The sequence below is a fragment of the Hyaena hyaena genome, unplaced genomic scaffold (genome assembly GCF_003009895.1).
Source record: "Hyaena hyaena isolate Hyena2069 unplaced genomic scaffold, ASM300989v1 scaffold_678, whole genome shotgun sequence".
Lineage (NCBI taxonomy): Eukaryota > Metazoa > Chordata > Mammalia > Carnivora > Hyaenidae > Hyaena > Hyaena hyaena.
This window is the reverse complement of record NW_024081305.1, coordinates 155190-175802: the sequence shown is the minus strand read 5'-3', so window position 1 is coordinate 175802 and position 20613 is coordinate 155190. Positions and strand designations below refer to the sequence as shown.

Below are 20613 nucleotides of genomic sequence, written 5' to 3'. Positions count from 1 at the left end.
ACAGCAGTCTTTACAGAACTCCTGCATCTTCTACAACAATAAGCACAGTACAAGATACATGGTATATGCTAAGTAACTATTGATAGACTGAATTAAAAATTATTGGAGACAAGATATTAATACAAACATGCAAAGGTCTAATCCAAATTCTAGAAGGAAAACTTCATTTTTTCAACAAATGTTATACTAAGCACCTATTATGAGCTGGATACTGAGTCAAAAGAGACAAAGTCCCAATTATGGTGCTTACAATCTCAACGACAACTTAAATCTCTCAGTTGAGGTTATAATCTATTCTGATTTGGATGATGATTCACTGTAATCTCAAACGTTGTACTCTAACAGCTCAATCTGCCAAAGCCTTACTGTTTGAAGTTTAAGCAAGTTAGACAATAAGCTTTCTGATAAGTTCTTCCTATCATGCTCTAAGCACTGCAATAAAAATACTGATGAGAAAAAAAAAATAAACTTATCATAGGTTGGCAAAGAAGTTTATCTATAAGTATCTAAGAGCTGTGAAAGTACAAGTAATCAAAACAAGATAAATTCATCAGAGGTGGCTTTTCAGTCTCTTTGTGATATATGGATATAATTCTTAAAGTAGACTAGTTTTAGGGAAAACTTAGCAAATATAAAATACTATATATAAAAATCTCAGAAATAATCAAAGGCTAGAAATGGTTTTTAACCTTTCTTCATCCGTTTAAATTTAATTTCACTGGAGATGATTAGTTAACTATTCTATGAATTTACTGTACCTTGCTTCCTTTATAAATCAACTATTTATGTAGCTCTTTTGAGAATCTCCTTTGACCAACTAAGTCCTAACAGAAAGAACGACAGAGATAGAGGAGTAAAGAGGAAGGCGAGAAAGGAAGATGAAGAGAGACAGGATTTGTCCACTAGTGACATATTTCACAGGGAAGCTTTTCCCAGCCGGCAAGAAGAAAAGTAGCATATGAATAAAGGCTGTGAGGTCCCTCAGTCTTACCAGTATTCTCAAATAATTTCTGAAGGAAAAGGCAAGTAAGTCCAGGGGCACTAAGCAGAAAAGTACCTGTTATGCTTCACATATCTAAATAATCAAAATCCTTTAATAAAGAAGTCATGCTAGCTTAACAGAACCTGGACTCTGAAGATAGCTTTTCTGGAATGGAGGTGAAAAGGGTAGGTATGGTATCTTCCCATCTTTTACAAATTCAAACCCTACGCTACACGAGCCAAACTGCTGCCAACCAAAGAACTCCACTGTGCCATGACTGTGTCTTCTTCATCTTGTGGTCCTTGGGGCCCAACCCACAGCTTCCCAAACACTGAATAGCTGATGCTTCTGTCATTCTTATCATCTCAATTGGTGACTGTGAATATGGCAAAGAGGAAAACAGGCAGTTTACCTCCAATGGGAGCTATACTGTAGGATAGATGTGTTTTAAAGCCACTGCCAAACTGGGGCGCCTGGGTGACTCAGTCAGTTAAGTGACTGACTTCAGTTCAATCATGATTTCACAGTTCATGAGTTCAAGGCCCATGTCCAGCTCTCTGCTGTCAGCACAGAGCTTGCTTCAGATCCTCTGTCTCGCTCTCTCTCTCTCTGCCCCTACCCCGTACCCCACGAGGATGTGCTCTCCCTCTCTGTCTCAAAAATAAATAAAAACATTTAAAGTTGCTGCTGAATCACTGGTACAAATCCTTATCAAGTATATATGTATAATTTGCCCCAAATCCTTCAGAATCAACCTTGCTTCCAGGGCCATTAATAGCTGAATTGTGCAAAGAGCAAACCCAGAACTGCATAAGCAAATAGCCCTTCTGAGAGATCTGGCAGATGATTCAAAGGCATGATGAGAATCAATCCTACTGTGATCCCATTTCTGTAATTTAAAAATATGTAACAGTATAAGTCTATAGACATACATATAGGAATAGAACCAGCAGATACAGATAAAACTATTAAATGTTAACTGTGGTCATCTCTGCGTGCTGGAATTTGGGCATGAAACTCCCCTCTTTTTCTAATATGTGTTTATAAAACTCTTAAGAAAACAAAGTGTATTACTAGCATCATGTTTTAAAGGTGAGAGAAGCAGCTCTTCCCTTGAGAAGCTTGGCTGGCTTTGGTATAGATGTCCAAGACTGTCTTAGAATCATAAGCAGTCCTTGCTTTGTACGAGAGCACAGGACTGTAAATAGAACTTTGCAAGGAGATCTTCATAATCAATGGGGACACAAATTATTCTGTGACTTTTTAAAATGACAGTAAAAACATTAAGAATTCTCTTACTGTTACAACGTATAGGGTAATCAAAAAATAGTAAAACTAATATTTACTTAGTAAACTGTAATTTAGACTATTAGAAACACTGAAATTGAAAGCATTTTACTTCTGGGGCACCTAGGTAGCTCAGTTGGTTAAGCCTCAGACTCTTGATCTCAGCTCAGAGATCTTTAAGACTAATCTCTTTAATCTTTAAGATTTATTATTCATTTTGAGAGAGAGAGAGAGAAAGACCATGAGCAACGCAGGGGCAGAGAGAGAGGGAAAAAAAGAGTGAATCCCAAGCAGACTCTGTGCTGTCATCATGAAGCCTGTGCAGGGCTTGATCTCACACCCATGAGGTCATGACCTGAGCTGAAATCAAGAGTCAGATGCTAAACGACTGAGCCATCCAAGTGCCCCATCCCAGCTCAGGTCTTGATCTCAGGGTCAAGCCCCGCTTTGGGCTCCATACTGGGCATGAAGTCAATTTAAAATCAAAAAACATTTCTTTGTTAAAAGTTTATCAAGAGTAGTTTGAACAGTACTTGCCTTCTTTCAATACATAATTTACTAACATGGAGGGAGCATATTTTCAATATTTTCTGTGCCTTGGCAAACTGTGATACTCCTTTCTAAGCTTCTACCATTTTAACCGCTGTGCTCTAGATGCTGTGAAATATCTCCAAGAGTTCGTTTAGTGTGAAGTGTTCTCTGGTGTCACTCCCTTTGAGCCATCTTCATCTTTCTCATCACACTTTCATTATTTACACTGATAAGTTCACCTTCACGACATCTCCCTGGCTGCATGTGTAAAATCCCACAAACGGCAGTGGTGTCAGCATCATCTAACTAGACTTTGGTAACTGAAATTTGTGTATGTTGGAACCATGCCATGTAAGGACTGCCCACACATGCAAATTAGATGCAAAATTATCTTGTGAGTTATGTTCCATCTATGGTTTGGCCACCATACCTTGCCTCTATGAGCTCCAGACAAAACAAATATACAGAGGATTCTGTTCTGGAAGAGAATTATACCATTTGGATCTAGAAAGAATGTTAGAGATAATTTGATCCAGGGTCCTCCTTTTATAGATGGGGTGCTGAAAATCACCCAGAGATATGAAGTCATCTGTCCAGCATCTAAATTGAGTTCAGAATTTGAAGGCAAGAAAAAAAAAATAACGCTCAGCCTCCAAATTCCTCCATCCCACATCATGGTATCACTTTACTGAAGCAAAAAACTGTTCTTGGATTGAGATCATCCTTTTGAATGTGCTTGGTCATGAATATACTTTTGTCATGGGGTTAGCCTGGGTAGTGAAGAAATCAGCACTGCCTTAGACTCTGCCAAAACAGGGTTGACCACACAGTCTGAAACAGAATCCCGACACCTCCACACAAGATGACCAGAAATATTTTGACTACTGTCCAAAAGTCTTTAAATAGTTCCTTTGTTTAATTTTTTAGTTAAAGAACAGATATGATTCAGGTTTTTTTTTCTAGTTGGGCGTATGTGTTTGTGTGTTTGAATTTGAACTTCATCACATCAGAAAGAAAAAGAATTCATAGTTCTGAGAAATAAAAAGGGCAGAAGATTTGCATCCTATTCTGTCTTGCAACTCCCCTAAAGCTTTTATGAATACTTATAGCTGAAACCCTAACAGAAAATGCTGCCAACATCATTAAGAAACACAGTAACTGATGTGATCACTTATTTTTTTTTTTGCAATAGACAAGGATAACATACATAAGGCACCACACAGAGTATCAAGTAAGAAGATGGTATGAGGAATATACTATATTTGTATAGTGCTTCTGTTTACAAAGTGCTTATAGATATCAAATCTCATTTAATCCTCACAGGGCTCCCATGAGGAGGGATGAATAGGATAAATCTGCAGACTGGGGGGACAAAGGACTTGTGATCACACACCTGTTAAGCAGCGTACCAGACTAAAAATGCGGCTCATCTCCCTACCACTCCCATGCTGCTCCCACTTGAGCACAGTAGCTGAGAGCGCACATACACTGTATGTAACAAAAATATGACATAATTCATAGCATAACATGGTATCAGATACACAGTAATAAAGGGGCTTTATCAAAATAACACAAACCAATTATTCCCCAGGATATCTTTAATAAAACCTGGTAAACTAGACAACACATCATGAATTCTTCAGTCTCTTTAGAAATGAAACCACACAATTTTCTAATTTTAAAGCAATTTCCAACTTTACCAGCTCATTATCTTTACTTTCCTAATCACCTCAGTTAAACCTACATATACAGTGTCTATATTGTAAGGGTGGAAGAGATTTCCTCCCAGTATGTATTAACCACATGTCAGAATCATACAGTCCAGGGGTGCCTGGGTGGCTCAGTCGGTTAAGTGTCTGCCTTTGGCTCAGGTCATGATCTCACAGTTCATGGGGTCGAGCCCCACATCAGGCTCTGTGCTGACAGCTAGCTCGGAGCCTGGAGCCTGCTTGGGATTCTGTGTCTCCCTCTCTCTCTGACCCTACCCTGCTCACGCTCTCTCCCCCTCTCAGAAATAAATAAAAAACATTAAAAAATTAAAAAAAACAAAAACAAAAACAGAATCATACAGTCCATTAACTAATTCATTTATACCCTGGGCTTGACAAGGTGATTTTGGTGATCTCCTCATAATTTAGGTAGTGTCTCAGGATTCCTCCTTCTTCTAAAGTTGTCTCTTATCTTCCTGAATAAGTGCCACAATTTATAGATTTCAACGTACATTACTATTTGGGGGTTTTATTCTGTTTTACACTCTGACCCTCTCACTCTCTAAGTGACCTATTTTTTTTTCAGGAGTCAATAATCCAAATTTTTAAATTTTCCAATTACTAGACTAGAAACAAATTTCATAGTAAGTGGCCCTACACCATAACTTTCTTTAAACATTTCCTCTTGTAATCTGGTAACCACTCAGAAAAGGGTATGCTTCGTATAAATGACAAAAACTTTAGTCTATTAATAAATTGTTTAGTTCTAAAGGTCATTCTTCAAGCATTAAAGTTATCCACTTAACTAGGGGTGCCTGGATGGTTCAGTCGGTTAAGCGTCCGACTTTGGCTCAGGTCATGATCTCACAGTTAGTGGGTTCGAGCCCCGCGTCAGGCTCTGCGCTGACAGCTAGCTCAGAGCCTGAAGCCTGTCTTCGGATTCTGTGACTCCCTCTCTCTCTGACCCTCCCCTGCTCACACTGTCTCTCTCTCTCTCTCTCAAATATAAATAAAACATTAAAAAAAATTTTAAAGTTATCTACTTAACTAACTGGCATAAATCACAGTCAATCCTAGTAGTTAAGCTACTTAATTTCTTGGAAATAACATCAGAATATTAGTTTTTATATTACTAGGTTGAGTTACATGGCTTGAGGACAAAAATGGGAGACTAATCCCAGAAACTCAAGATTTTCCTATACTCTAGCTTATTCAAATAAAAACAATGTGCTTATTTATTATTTTTGAATAAGCATGTTTCTCCAAGTTAAAAAAAAAATGCTATGAGATATTGTTCTATATCACGGCAGGAAATAGCAGCAAAATTTGTTATTTCACCTTTAAATAGTAAACCAGAAGTTCATTCAGAGCAGGATCAGCATTCATATTAACAAGGAAGCATTTGTCATCCCCAACTTTAATCCCAGAAGACTGAAGAGATATTCCAAGACTCTCAAGTTGCTTCTGTCTCTCCTGTAAATGTATCAGAGAAGAATTAATTCCACAGCTATTGACACAGCAAGATATAAAGGATCTTACATTGGAATAATCATTAATAATTTTATAATTTAAATATGTTATTTTAGGACATAGTATTATAGATTACTGCATTATTTTTTCTTTCCAAATTATACAATGTTTTAATTTTGTTAATTAAAACTTTATTTTGAAAAATAAAGCCATTACCAATAGCAACCAAGTATACTACTGAATTCTCAATGTTCATTCTTAAAAAAAAAATCTAACATCTTGAAGTTGTGTTTCTCACTTAATTCTGTACATATGAGCAAAGGCGTTTTACCAACTGTGATCTTTCTAAAAGGCCAAATTTTCTTTTTTTTTTTTTTTTTACAAATAGTTTATTGTCAAATTAGTTTCTACATAACACTCAGTGCTCATCCCCACAAATGTCCTCCTCCATGCCCATCCCCCCTCCCCCCCACATCCATCAGTCCTCAGTTTTTGTCAGCATTCAAGAGTCTCTCATGGTTTGCCTCTCTCCCTTTCCCCCACCATTTCCCCCCTTCTTCTCCCCCTTGTTCCTCCGTCAAGTTCCTCCTAATCCTCCTATACGTGCAAACGTATGATATTTGTCCTAAAAGGCCAAATTTTCAATACACTCCTTGCTTGATACCCTCAGTGATTCCCCAGCCAAGGGCCAAACTCCCTCAACAAAGTCCACAAGGCCCTTCAAGCTGGCCTATTTCCTCTCCATCCTCATGTCTTATCATTCCTACTCTCAAAGCTTGTGCTATAGTTATATGGAATTCATCCAGGTTCCTGAAAGTGTCAAGAATGCTCTCTTTTGAGTAAGAGATTTTACACCTGTTTCTTCTATCTGAAGTATACTTGTACTCATAATTGGTAACTCAGACTTGTTTACTTGACCATTTCTCTATGAGGGCACGGATCCTATCTATCCACTGTGAATTCCTGGCACAAGGCATAACACACAGAGAGCATGCAAAACATCAGGCTTGTGAATTTATCAAAATAAAACTTGTAGGGGCGCTCAGGTGGTTCAGTCAGTTAAGCATTCAACTCCTGATTTCAGCTCCGGTCATGATCTCACAGTGGTGAGATAGAGCCCCACTGTGTGTCAGGCTCTGCACTGGGTGTGGAGCCTGCTTAAGACTCATATTCATTCTCATTTTCATTTTCTCTCTCTCTCTACCCTCCTCCTCTGCTTGAGTACGTGCTAAATAAATAAATGACTAAAACTTGCACATGCATTCAAGTACTACTTTCATAAGAATATGGGCCTTTCTTTTTCATGTCTACTTATCTCTGAAACCACACAATATATGCATTAGGGGGGTACGCATAACTCCTGCAACCAATGCTCTATGATTAAGGTATATGAATTGGGGCAGAGTAGGGTGTCTTTGACTATATATAAATAACAAGTAGTAATGAGTCACAGCCACCAAAAGCCTTTGATTCTGAGGAAAGACAAGCTAAGTCATTTAAGTGGGGCCACACAGTAAGTTTTTACAATTAAATTACAGCCTGAAGAATTTGCTATTTTTAGGGATACCATCCCAATGTTATCTAACCATGGACCATTCTTCTTCCCAGAAGACTTATTAACAATTTGTGGATATACTGCCAGAAATACAATTTGTGATATGCTAGTCTCTTCTCGAAACAAGGTCAACGACCAACAGACCAGGTCTTTTCCCTTGAGAGAGGAGTTAGCAAGCTCAGCACTACTGAAGCCTGGGGGCTTGCAAAGATAAGGTGCTAAATGAGGTGTGGGATAAAATCAGGCACAGTCCTCAAAAGGGACATGTGACAGAGGCAGAGAACAGTTCGGTAAGAAAAGATGCTAACGATAAGATTCACCAGCACTTGTGCTGCAATTTCACTTAGCCCTAGCCCGACCCTGTCTTGTAGCAGCAAAGCAACTCAAATACAATAGCACTTCATAGTCAACGTTTACTTTTGGAGTAGTTCAAAAAGGCTCACACAAATTAGTTCTAAACTGGATAATTATTAGAATGACTTATAACTTATGAAAACAAGAAGTGAAATATGTAATGAGAAACTGAGTTCATACACTGGAATATTCTCTTCTCTGTAATTTGAAGGATATGTATTAATATAACCCAGGATAGGGATGCAGATAAAACAAGATCGATCACATGGTGATCTTTAATGAAACTGGGTGATGGTACATGTAGATTCATTATACCCTTGTTTTTATCTACTTTGAAAATGATTATAATAAAAAATATTTAAAGTTTGTCTGCACTAATATAAATGTAACATCTACTTTATGCTACATGATAGTAGTACCATCCTATAATATCTGATGTATAGATTGATTCTGGGCAGCACATTTAAAGATGAAACTTGCTGGGTGACAAAAGAAATAGCAAGTTATATATATTTACTAAACAAGAAGGAGCTGAAAACACTTCAGAAAAGAAGGGGAAGAGGAGGAGGTTACCTTAAATATCTGGGTAATAACTGTCCCTGTCTTATAGGGCTGCTGGGGGGATGAAATAAAATACTGTATTTAAAAGTGCTTAGCATAGAGCCGAACACAGTGTATGCAACAAATATTTGCTATCATTATTACTCTCAGTTACTGCATATATGTGGGACACTCATTCTCTTAGTTTTGGAAGAATAAACTAAGGACAATGAGCAGAAATGAAAGAATGAAAGATTTCAAATAATTAGCTACTACTAGAGTTGTCAGAGCTGTCCAGTCATGGAAAGACTGCCCAATGGGGATACTGAACCCCACACTGTATTTCCAAAAGTAAAGGCTGAACATCCATCTAACAGGAAAGCCATTGAGAGTAAGTCTTTTACTAAGTAGCCAACTAGACATTTAGGATTCTTTCCAAATGCTAATGTTCTTAACCTAAAATTTCACAACTCTACTTGCATTAAGTATGAGAGATTTACCTCATACTTAAATGAGATTCACCTCAGATTTAGGTATTTCATATTTTACTGAGTTCTCATAATGAAGCCAGAGGCTTATAGCCTAATATCTACCACTAATAATTTTGTAGTTCTGGTAAGTTCCTTAGGTCTGCAAAGCACTAAATAGAATTGGGTGTTCAGAGTCAGAGGCTACAAAGTAGTTATTTCATTTAAAAAATTTTTATGACCCTAAAAAAGATTTCTTACATAATGAACAATAAATTGTAATTTGTCTTCTTTATCCTTCAAATTAACTTTGTAAGGCACTTACTCTTCAATCTAAGTTCTTATTAGTGATGCTAGATTTGCCATTTTCAAAGCTAAAAAAATTTAAAAAGGAACTCAAATGCCATCTGAGTTGCAATCCACAAACTGCCCAGAGCTTTCTCTATCTTTAATCAGAAAGCACAAACCTGTGCAATCTCTTCGGTTTTCCTTAATTTCTCTTCCCAGGTGACAGTCATTTCCTGGATCAGCTTCTCTGATTCTTCTAGCCGGTCTTTTAGCTCTGGAGATTTCATTGCCTATAAGCAAAATGTTTATTTCATGAAATGTCTGTACCATGCCCTGAAGAAAGCATTAACTAAATCTAGAAGGATAAAAATAACAATCTGCCTCGTCTAAGCTCTACAATTCACCAAGGTCTCTGATCTACTTTAGACCTAACAATGAACGCCACTGACAAGCATACAGACGGTATATACCCCACAAGCTCATTCAGTCATCCAAGGTGGGTTTGAAAGGAAGACTTAACTGCTTCCTTTTCCTCCAACCAATTGTCACTGTGAAGATCTAGCTTCACAGAAAGTTCAAGCTCTCAAGGGCTTAATTTTAAAACCCAAAAGGTCATATATTAAGACTCATAAACAGGATTCATTCTGGTCTCTACTGATGACCTCAGGTATTGATTCAGGTATGCACAGACGAAATCTGTACATGTTACAAACTGAACGGCGTTATTAATACCAGGAAGACAGAACAAAATTTCAAAGAATCTTGATAAACTGTAAAATTATTCCTATGAAAACAGGATAAGTTTCAACAGGCAAAATATAACCAAGATAATGTTGTGACCATGTATTTTGCCAATTTACTACCAGAAAACAGGTTATAAGAAAAGAAAGGGCTAATGTCCCAACTCCAGGAAAGAGCCACATAGTGCTGGGAAATTGTGGAAAGAGAAATACTAATAAAGTAGAGATCCTGAATCTGTTATTTTAGTTCACTTTTGAAAAGAGGATGGGAAGGGGAGGGGAGGGGAGGGGAGGGAAGAAAAGAAAAAAAAAGAAAAGAGGGTGATCATTTGGTTGTAGGTTAGAACTGTGTAGGTTTCAAATTCAATAATGGAATGTAAATACCATACATTATAGAATGTACATAGGGTAGTGGAAATAGAGCACTTCTAAACAGGTGGGTATTTCTGCTATACAATACTTTGTCTACAAACATAATTAAGCCACAGGGGGAAACTAGATTATCAAGAAGTGGAAGATGTCTTTAAGATTTACATTATGACTTCAGCTCGTGAACAAATGATATAGCAAAAATCTGCTTTTGTTCTCTTCCAGTTAGTCTATGCACACTCTCCACCATTTTCTGCACTAAAATTATATACATTTTGTTTCAAGCGTCTCTCTCTCCCTTTCTCTCTTATTCTATTATACCTCTTCTTTCTTGTCTGATGCCTGTACTTTGGAAAGGAACATTTTCTCAATTCCCTATATTCTCCCCTTCTGTACAATCCTTTCATACCTGTAAAAAAAAATCTCTAAATTTCAGCTCTGATGATCTGTCTTTATTTATTATTCACCTCAAATTTCTCTTACTATAGGAAACTCAAAAATTTTAAGCGGAGTACTTATCACTTACAGCTAAGAGGAAGAAAATTCGAGTTCTAGCTTTTCCTAGACCCATAATGTGTGGCTTGGCTGTGCCTTATACCTCTGCTTTTGTTAGCTGTTCTCGGAGCTTTTCTACTTCTTCCCGGAGATCCCGGATAATTCGTGCATTAGGATCCTCATTCACCACAGCATGGTTCACGATGTGCTTGGCGCGATCTGCATACCGCAGAGTTGAAAGGGTTTCATCATAGTTATCGGCAGCTGGACTGACAGTGGCCACCATGGCTGTCTTGCTGTTACCCCCAAGACTGTCCTAGATGAAGAATGAAATTGAGTAGGATTTTTATTTTATTATTTTTTAATGTTTATTTTTGAGAGAGAAAGACAGAGACATAGCCCGAGACGGGGAGGGGCAGATAGAGAGGGAGACACAGAATCTGAAGCAGGCTCCAGGCTCTGAGCTGTCAGCACAGAGCCTGATGCGGGGCTTGAACCCATGAACCATGAGATCATGACCTAAGCTGAAGTTGGACACTTAACAGACTGAGCCACCCAGGCACCCCAGAAATTGAGTAGGATTTTCAAGTTGGAGAAAGCTGAAGTCAGAAAGGGTAAGAGAACACATATTTAAGGACAAAACTAGGACTGAAATACAGATATACTGAACTCTAGTCCCATGCTCTTTCTTCTCTGCCAAGCTACTTTTCTGCAGGAGGGAGATCTGGTTATTAAGAAAGGACAGGGAAATACAAAAAAGCCTCCATTTATTTCAGTTTAAGAACATTTGGTTCTAAGTTAATTTCTCCTCTTTTAACAGTCAAGATGACGTCGTAAGTCAGCAGACTACTCAAATAAAAAACAATGATTTCTTAAATGTCTAAGAATCTTCCTTAAAGGAACTGAACAATCGTAATGCTATTTGTTATTTGATCAAAGAGTGATTATCTACAATCTAGCGCATGATACCATGTACTTGGAGTCTATGTGAAGCCCAAATAATGGCTCAGAAAGTGTTGCTGTTTCAAGCTATCAGTCATCTTGTAATTTTTTTCAAGAATTTTTCAAGAATTCTAGGTAGAATTATAGTCTTATAAAACAAAAGATATGTTGGAGGTACCTGATTCTATTCTCTATTCTCTCCAACAGCACTTCAAAAACTACTAAAACAGGCTTTACTTTCTGCATGACCACTTCTCCAGTTCAGACAAGGGTGCTGAAGAAAAGATAACTCTCTTCATTATACTAAAACTGATCACTATGGGGAAATGGGCCTTAGAACAGGATCCAACAAATTCAAAAAATTTTCATTTGAGGATATTAAAAAACAACTACAAAGAACTCAGAGTTACAAAACTAGAAATGAAGTCACCCGGACTCCACTTCACCACCCAAGGGCTGTATGTCACCCGCCTGTGGCAGGCAGCAGCTACAACAGCCCCCCATGATCCTCACCTCCTGGTATTCATACCCCCGTACCATCTCCCTCCCTTGAGTATAGGCAGGACTTCTGATTTACCTCTAAGGAACAGAATACAGCAGAAGTGATGGCATGTCACTTTTGCGGTTAGAGTATAAAAAGACTATGGCTTCTGTTGTGGGTGTTTTCTCTCACTCTTGGGAAACCACTGTCATGAGGTAAGGTGGCCCTATGAAGAGACCTCAAGAGTGAATATGGAAAGAGATCTCCTGGAGCCTGTCAACAACCACTCAGGTGAGTAGATCCAATCCTAGGTCAAACCTTGCAATGACTGCCCCAGAGGGCATTTTGATTGCAGCCATGTAAGAGACCCCAGCCAGAACCACTTGGTTAGACCACACCCAGAATCCTGACCCATAGAAACTATGAGATAATAAATGGTTGTTGTTTTTAGCTATTAAGTTTTAGAGGTAATCTGTTACATAGCAATAGCCAACTAATAATGCACTAATATACTATCCCAAGATGAAAGGAACAACCTCAAAAAAGAGACATGATATCTGCTTTCAGCAATAGGATATCACTGAATTATGGATTTTCAAAATAGAATACTCAATTAGGCCAATATGGGAAATCAAAGGTCATAAAAAAGCCAATTTTTTTACCTTTGAATATGAAAGATTTTTCCAATATCAATATATCTAAAATTTGTTTGTACAATCTGTGATTTATACCATCCTTGTACAAATTTTACTTAGTCCTCGGACTTTTGTGAATTGGATTATTTTACTGAAAAAAAAAAAAAAAAGAAAAAAAGCCCAGAGGTTTGTTCTGACAAAGGAGGTCAAATACTCTGCCTGAAGATCCAGAACTAGTAAACTGAACAATATTCGAATCCAGTTGTATTCTGCCTTCAAGTCCAATATGATTTCACTCCCCCACAGCCACCTACAATAACACAGAAACAAAGTACCACTTGGCAACAGAGCAAGAGCTCAGACCTGAGGAGCAGGTAAGGTGACTGGATAGCTTTCCAAGTTATTTTGTTCTAGTGCCAGAGTAAAAATAATTCCCTAGGTACTACTAACATTTCAATACAATCACAGACCATGTGTCTGTTTATTCATCCAATACTGAAAATTAGGTTTCCCACAGAAAACACAGTTTAATGAGGTCTTTGAAGGAAATACACTCTCATGCATGAAAAGAAGGGAAACATAAGTAATCTGGGCTCTAGAAAGCAGAAGCGACTTCCGCCAAGTCTATGTGATCCCTTGCTTTCCTCTTCACTTCTAGACACTGATCTCACACTGTTGGTGCCCAGCTTTGGCAACATCCAGAAGAATGCCAAGACGCACATGAATGAAATTCCAATGTTATATATAAAGAACACATGAATTACATCTCAGATTTCAATTTGGTTCACCAGCAGCACTATGGTGGAGTGTTGACCTTCAAGAACTACAGCATTCTGTTAGCCCACATGAACAGCAAATGCTATTGGGTAAAAGAGGATTTGTAACAATAACTACCAAAGGGAAAAAGCATGCATATTGTGCTTCAATTTGTGCTGAGAAAAGGAAACCTGGCAAATGACAAATACTTGATATTTTAAAAGCCCTTGTGCATGAGTAACAATATGCTTATATTCAAAAATGGCCTCATGCCATTAGCGAAAAGGAACCAGCAACAAAAGAATTGGCACTCATTCAAGGAGAAAGTATAAAGCTTCTTGTTACTCTTTAATTGTTTAATTAGGCAAATCAGACAAGCTTTGTTTCAAATGTGGCAACTGCAAATTAAATGGACATAGGTAAGAAATTGAATTTTGGAAGGCAGGATTTTTTAAAGCTGGAAGAACTCTTTGAAGTCATCTAATGAAATTACCTCATTTTACAGATGAAAAATTGAGACCCAGGAAGACTGGCGGACTTAACAAAGGTCATAATGCTGGTTCAGAGCAGAGCTGAAAAGTATTCACAGCCTTTACCATTTGGGGGGTAGGAAGCTGATGAGCAAACACGACATGGAAAACAGACGACTAGCAGAAAGCCCAGTCTTGAAATGGTAGGGAAGACTTTCAGAGAAAGTGACATCTGAGACCTAAAGATGAATAAGCATAGTCCAAATAAAGGTTTGTGGTGAGAGCCAATGGAGGGGAGACTGTAGAGAGGAGGAAGAATGTTCCAAACACAGTAAGAGTAATGTCCTAGAAGTAAGAGGACTCATCACTTAGCTAGAACTGATCATATTAAGAGCAAGAAAAACAATAAGAGGTAGTGAGGAATCAGATTACTAAAGGCCTAATAAGTCACAAGTCATTGAAGAATATGGACTTTATCATAAGGGCCTCTAAGAGAATTATTGAAGAGATTGAAGTTTAAGATGAGTATTAATTTTAAGATAGTACAACCTTACTATAAAGAAGGAATAGATCATCAAGGGAGATGTTTCAATCATCCAGACAAGAGATGAAAGTCACCTTCATTAGGTAAGTGGCAGGAAGAAGGAAGAAGACGGATGTAGTCAAAAGATAGTCATTATTTGAGCATTTGTTACCAGAAATTATTTGATGTTAAGAGACTCATATTTAGAAGGTTACACAGAGAAGTAAAAAAATATCTCTTGGTAAGAAATGGTTCTCCACTGACCACTTACCAAATGAGTAACCCACTCAACCCACCCCAAGAGAAGATTGAGAGAAGAGCACTCATGTCTATGCCCCACCAAATCACTTAGGGTACTCGTTTTCTCTGACTCTCAGATGTGGTAAGTATCAAGAGCATAACACAATTATAATGCAAATACAATGCAAAAACACTTTTAAAAGAAATTGCAAATCTTATAAAGGCTGAGCAATTCTTTGAGTTCAATGATAGTTATGTTAGAGAATACTAGAATCATACAAAGTCGAACAAGGATCAGGGAGAGTTACACTAATTTAGAATTAAAGAAGGAGAGAGCAAAAGGGACATAAAAGCTACTTCAAAGGAGACTAATTTATGTATCAATGGATTCCAAGAGGCCTTTGGGAAAATTGTCTAAACACTGGAATTTGCAAAAATGCTCCTCTTGTGATCTTGCTGCAAAAGTTACCCATGGCAAAGAATGTCATATGGTTTTTAAGTAAAAAATATGACAAAAGTCAAGAAAATTTCATTTTTTAGCCTAAGAATTGACACACAGAAGTTACAATTACAACTTAATTTTATTTAATGGAAGATGAAGTAAATTTTTAAAAATATTTAGTTTTGCTCTTCAAGTATTTTCATGAGTTTCTATTAACATGTGGTAAAAGTAAAGTGTTCCTCCTTCTAATGAAAACTAACCTTGACAAGATGTACATTATATGACCCAGGCAAGAGAAGATGGGCAGTGAAGTCAGTCCTGGATTCCAATCTTATTTCTGCGACAACTGTCCCATTATAACACAGGAACATTACCATTTGCTTTCAGAGAAGTAAATGGGATCATGTATATGAAGTACTTTGAATGGCAATTGATTCTCCTGGCCTCCAACCTATGGTTGACACTCAATAATTACGTCAGCCATTTTAATTCTGTGAATTAATTTAATAAAAGAATGTCCTAGTGTTTGTTTAAATGGACTGGGATAGTAACACTGAAACAATAGGACAATGAATATTATGTCTTTTAAATCAGGTACATCCAGGGAATAATCATGAATGATCAGGAAATGTTTCTGTGGGAAAGTCTGAGGAAGAAATGAGTATCTTATCAAAATGTCTCCTGGAAATTAAACACATGAGATTTCAAGGTTAATTACTGATGCACGTAGACCAGCACAATTAATGTTTTGTAATACCCTTTAAATTCAAGACCTATCTACAAGTGGTTTTTAATTATCAAATTTTGTTTGTTTATTCTTTTGTTTTAAATTTCTAATTTTTTTGCATTTTGGCCAGTGGAAGTAATCTACCTGATTTTTTATACTATGGCCAGTTTTACTTAATGAAGCATGCTCAAATGATGTGCATAGTTTTAGAAAGTAAAGCTGAATACCACTAGCCTTTTGAGAGAGTAGAAAATAGGAGAAAACCCAACTTCTTTTACAAACATGTGGTGGACTAGTCAAAAGTTGTGTCACCTTGGAAGAACAAATATTGTTAAAGTCCATACTATCCAAAGCAATCTACACATTTAATACAGTCCCTACCAAGAGTATTTTTCACAGAACTATAACAAAGAATCCTAAAATTTGTATGGAACCACAAAAGACCCTGAATAGTCATAGCAATTTTGAAAAACAATTCCAAATTTCAAGTTATATTACATGGCTGTAGAAATCAAAATGGAATGATACTGACACAAAAACAGAAACATAGATCAATGGAGCAGTCTAGAAAACCCAAAAATTAACCCATAATTACATAGTCAATTAATCTTCAACAAAGCAGGAAAGAATATCCAATGGGAAAAAGAAAGTCTCTTCAACAAATGGTGTCAGCTACATGCAAAAAAATGAAACTGGACCACTTTCTTACACCACCCACAAAAATAAATTCAAAATGGATTAAAGACACCTTTAATTGAGGTGAAACCATAAAAAGTCCTAGAAGGGGGACACCTGGGTGGCTCAGTCGGTTAAGTGTCTGACTTCAGCTCAGGTCATAATCTCATGGTTTATGGGCTTAAGCCCTGCATTGGACTCTGTCCTGACAGCTTGGAGCCTGAAGCCTGCTTTGGATTCTGTGTCTCCCTCTCTCTCTCTCTGCCCTCCCCCCCTCAAAATAAATAAATATTTTAAAAAAAATTTTTAATCCTAGAAGAGAGCATAGAAATGTCTGTGACATCAGCTGTAGCAACATCTTTCTACATATATCTCCTGAGGCAAGGGAAATAAAAGCAAAAATAAACTATTAGGACCACTTCAAAATAAAAAGCTTCTCAATCAACAAAACTGAAAGGCAATCTATTGAATGGGAGAAGATATTTGCAAATGACTTATCTGATAAAGGGTTAGTATCCAAAATATATAAAGAATTTATGCAAATCAACACCAAAATAAATAAATAATCCAATTAGAAAGTTGACAGAAGACATGAACAGACATTTTTCCAAAGAAGACATCCAGATGCCCAACAGACACATGAAAAGATGCTCAACATCATTCATTATCAGAAAAGTGCAAATTAAAATTACAATGAGATATCACCTCATACCCGTCAGAATGGCTAAAAATCAAAAACACAAGAAACAGTAAGTGTTGGCGAGGATGTGGAGAAAAACAAGCCCTCTTACATTGTTGGTGAAATATAAAATGATGCAGATACTCTGGAAATAGTATGGAGGTTCCTCAAAAAGTTAAAAATAGAAGTACTGTAATCACACTGCTGGATATTTACCCAAAGAATAAAAAAACACAAATCCAAAGGGATACATGCATCCCAGCACTTATAACAGCATTATTTACAACAGCCGAATTACAGAAGCAGCCCAAGTATCCATCGACTGATGAATTGATAAAGAAGTGGTATATATACATATATATACACACCACTAGTGTGTATGTGTGTGTGTGTGTGTGTGTGTGTGTGTGTATACACAAAAATGGAATGGATGGAATATTATTCAGTCATGAAAAAGAATACTATCTTGCCATTTGCAATTACTTGGATGGAGCTACAGACTATAATGCCAAGCAAAATAAGTTAGTCAGAGAAAGACAAATACATATGATCTCACTCATATGTGGAATGTAACAAACAAGCAAAGGGAACAAAAAAAAAGGAGAAAGGAAGACAAACCAAGAAGCTGACTCTTGCCTATAGAGAACAAACTGATGGTTACCGGGGTGGGGAGGTGATTTATGGGATGGGGATAAAGAAGTGCACTTGCTGTGATGAGCACTGGGTGATGTACGGAACTGGTGAATCACTATATTGTACACTGAAACTAATGTAACGTATGTTAACTACACTGGAATCAAAATAAAATTTAAAAACAGCTTAAAAAAAGGAGTTGTGTCCTATACTAAGTGATTGGTGTTTAACCCACCTTTACATTCTCAATCCCTAGCACAGTAGCAACAAGTATTCAATAAATTCTTGACCAGTGACAGAATAACCTATCATAGAACTAAATAGGGCTCATAAAATTATTTCTTTATTTAAAAAAATGAAAATTAAAGGAGTATTAGGTAAAATATTTTGTTCCAGACTGGCAACTCTATACAGAGTTAAACTGTTGCTGTATTTTCGATCCTCTAGCTCCCTGTCCAATATCCAATTCACCATGTCTATCAGGACTACAGGGAGGGGTGCCTGGGTGGCTCAGTCAGTTAAACATCTGACTCTTGACTTTGGCTCAAGTCATGATCTCATGGTTCCTGAGACTGAGCCCCATGTCAGGCTCTGTACTGGAAGTGTACAGCCTGCTTGGGATTCTCTCTCTCCATCTCTCTGTGCGTCCTCCCCTGTTTTTTGTTTTTTGTTTTTTTTCTCTCTCTCTCAAAATAAATAAATACACTTAAAGAAAAAAAAAAAAAGACTACAGGGAAACTTGAAGACTGGAAGAGACCTAGAAATAGCCTCTCTCTTCACCAAACTCCTTACATGTCTTTACTATCTCTCTTATGGAATCACTGATTCTTGTATAATATTTTGTGTACACATCTTATCTCCCTTACTAGATCCTGAGCCATAATAGGGTGAGAAGGGTCTTACATTTCTTTATGGTCTCCTCATAGCATTCCACAGTCTTCTTTCTTTCTCATATCCATCTCTCTCATACATACTAAATCAATTAACAAGTTAATGACTGTATGCTCTACTTTGTATCCTTAAACAACACCTTTAAGAGCAGAAAATAAATTAAAATGATCGTGAGTGTCTTGATGTTAAACAGAAAACTTAGGTCCAAAATGTCAGTCAAACAAAAGGATCCTGTGAGAAAGACAGAGTAGTCCAGCTGAGTCTACAAGACAGTGGAAACCCTTTCCTGTGACTCATGAAGCTATCAAGTTAGCAGGAGGTCCTTCTGCTACACCCCAAAATCTCAGAGGCAATTGTGTGATTCACTGTGACCTCAATCCCATTGTTTCCAGATTCTGGTGGATCAGGTGCTTAATCTACTGAAACTATGATTATCATGTAAGAGCCTAATGATTTTAAATTTGAACATTAGTAGAAGAAATAATAATCAGGAGGAATTAACAATCTACTCTTCCTTTCTACCAACCACTAAGAGTATGCCAGAAAGGATGGGGGTGGGGAGCTTACTTTGAGCAGCCAAGTGAGAACTGAGTCACGATATGGAACAAATTTATTCTTGTTTTTGCCAGCACTCTGATCTGCTAGAGCTGAGATAACCAGACCGAGGGTTGTGAGGGACCTGCATGGTGCAACAAACCGGAATAATCATAAAAAACCGAGTATATCAAATGTCACATTTTAGCACAAAAACTGAACATCAAGATGCCTTGTACCTGCATGAGAACAGAACTGTCATAGCATTTTGCTGCTCAGTTTAAAAACACAGGAACTCTAAAAGCTAATATTCTTCTAATACTACTGCAAGCAATAAAATTGCTTAGCTCAAATATTTTTTTTCATTTTTGTAAACAGCAATATGAGTTTTAAACTTTTAGGTTAAGATAAGATACAAACACCACATATCTTTAAGAAAGGAAGCCACAAACACAACAACTCATTAAAACTTAGGAGAAGGCAAAAAACATATGTGAATATATCTATATATGTCATATATATCTATATACATATCACACACAGTATCATTTACATATATGTATATCACCATTCAATAATAAACTAATAGCACAGCATCTGGATGATGGTCTTCTTTGATCTCCAGTTAGTGACTCATTGGGTGTCCTTCTGAATTCCTGCTTACCAGGAGCTAATAATTTAGCTTGAGATAGAAGATATAACCATATGAAGGGATTGGTACACAAAATATTACATAATAAAACCCTAGCTTCTTGGTATAAATAAGCACCACAACAGTCATAAAAGGAAAAGCTCAGTGTGGCTAGTACACAGGTTGATGTTGGCTCAGACCATGATACCCAGTTTGAGATCAACATCTGGACCCTGACAGATGATTACTTGGTCCTTTTCCATAGCTTAGACCAGTGGTTCTCAGGTGGAGGGCTACTGTGCCCCAACAGAGGGCAGCTGGCAATTCCCAGAGATATGTTCGGGTTCTTAAAACTGAGGGTGGGGGGAGCCTGGGTGGCTTAGTCGGTTAAGCGTCCGACTTTCGCTTAGGTCATGATCTCGCGGTTCGTGGGTTCGGGCCCCGCGTCGGGCTGTGTGCTGACTGCCAGCTCAGAGCCTGGAGCCTGTTTCAGAGTCTGTTATCTCCCTCTCTCTCTGACCCTCCCCTGCTCACTCTGTCTCTCTCTCTCTCCTAAAAATAAATAAA

The 20613-nt window shown here is 37.5% G+C and overlaps 1 protein-coding gene across 1 annotated transcript in view; it reads right to left on the bottom strand.

Annotated features, from left to right (window-relative positions):
• Nucleotides 1–20613, bottom strand: part of KIF13B (kinesin family member 13B) — a 126934-nt gene that overhangs the window by 95107 nt on the left and 11214 nt on the right. The window contains exons 5-8 of the mRNA XM_039217167.1: nt 19449–19560; nt 10891–11103; nt 9363–9473; nt 5848–5982 (exon numbers count right to left, since the gene is read on the bottom strand). Coding sequence (XP_039073098.1) covers nt 5848–5982; nt 9363–9473; nt 10891–11103; nt 19449–19560 — 571 coding nt within the window. The remainder of the gene's footprint in view (nt 1–5847; nt 5983–9362; nt 9474–10890; nt 11104–19448; nt 19561–20613) is intronic.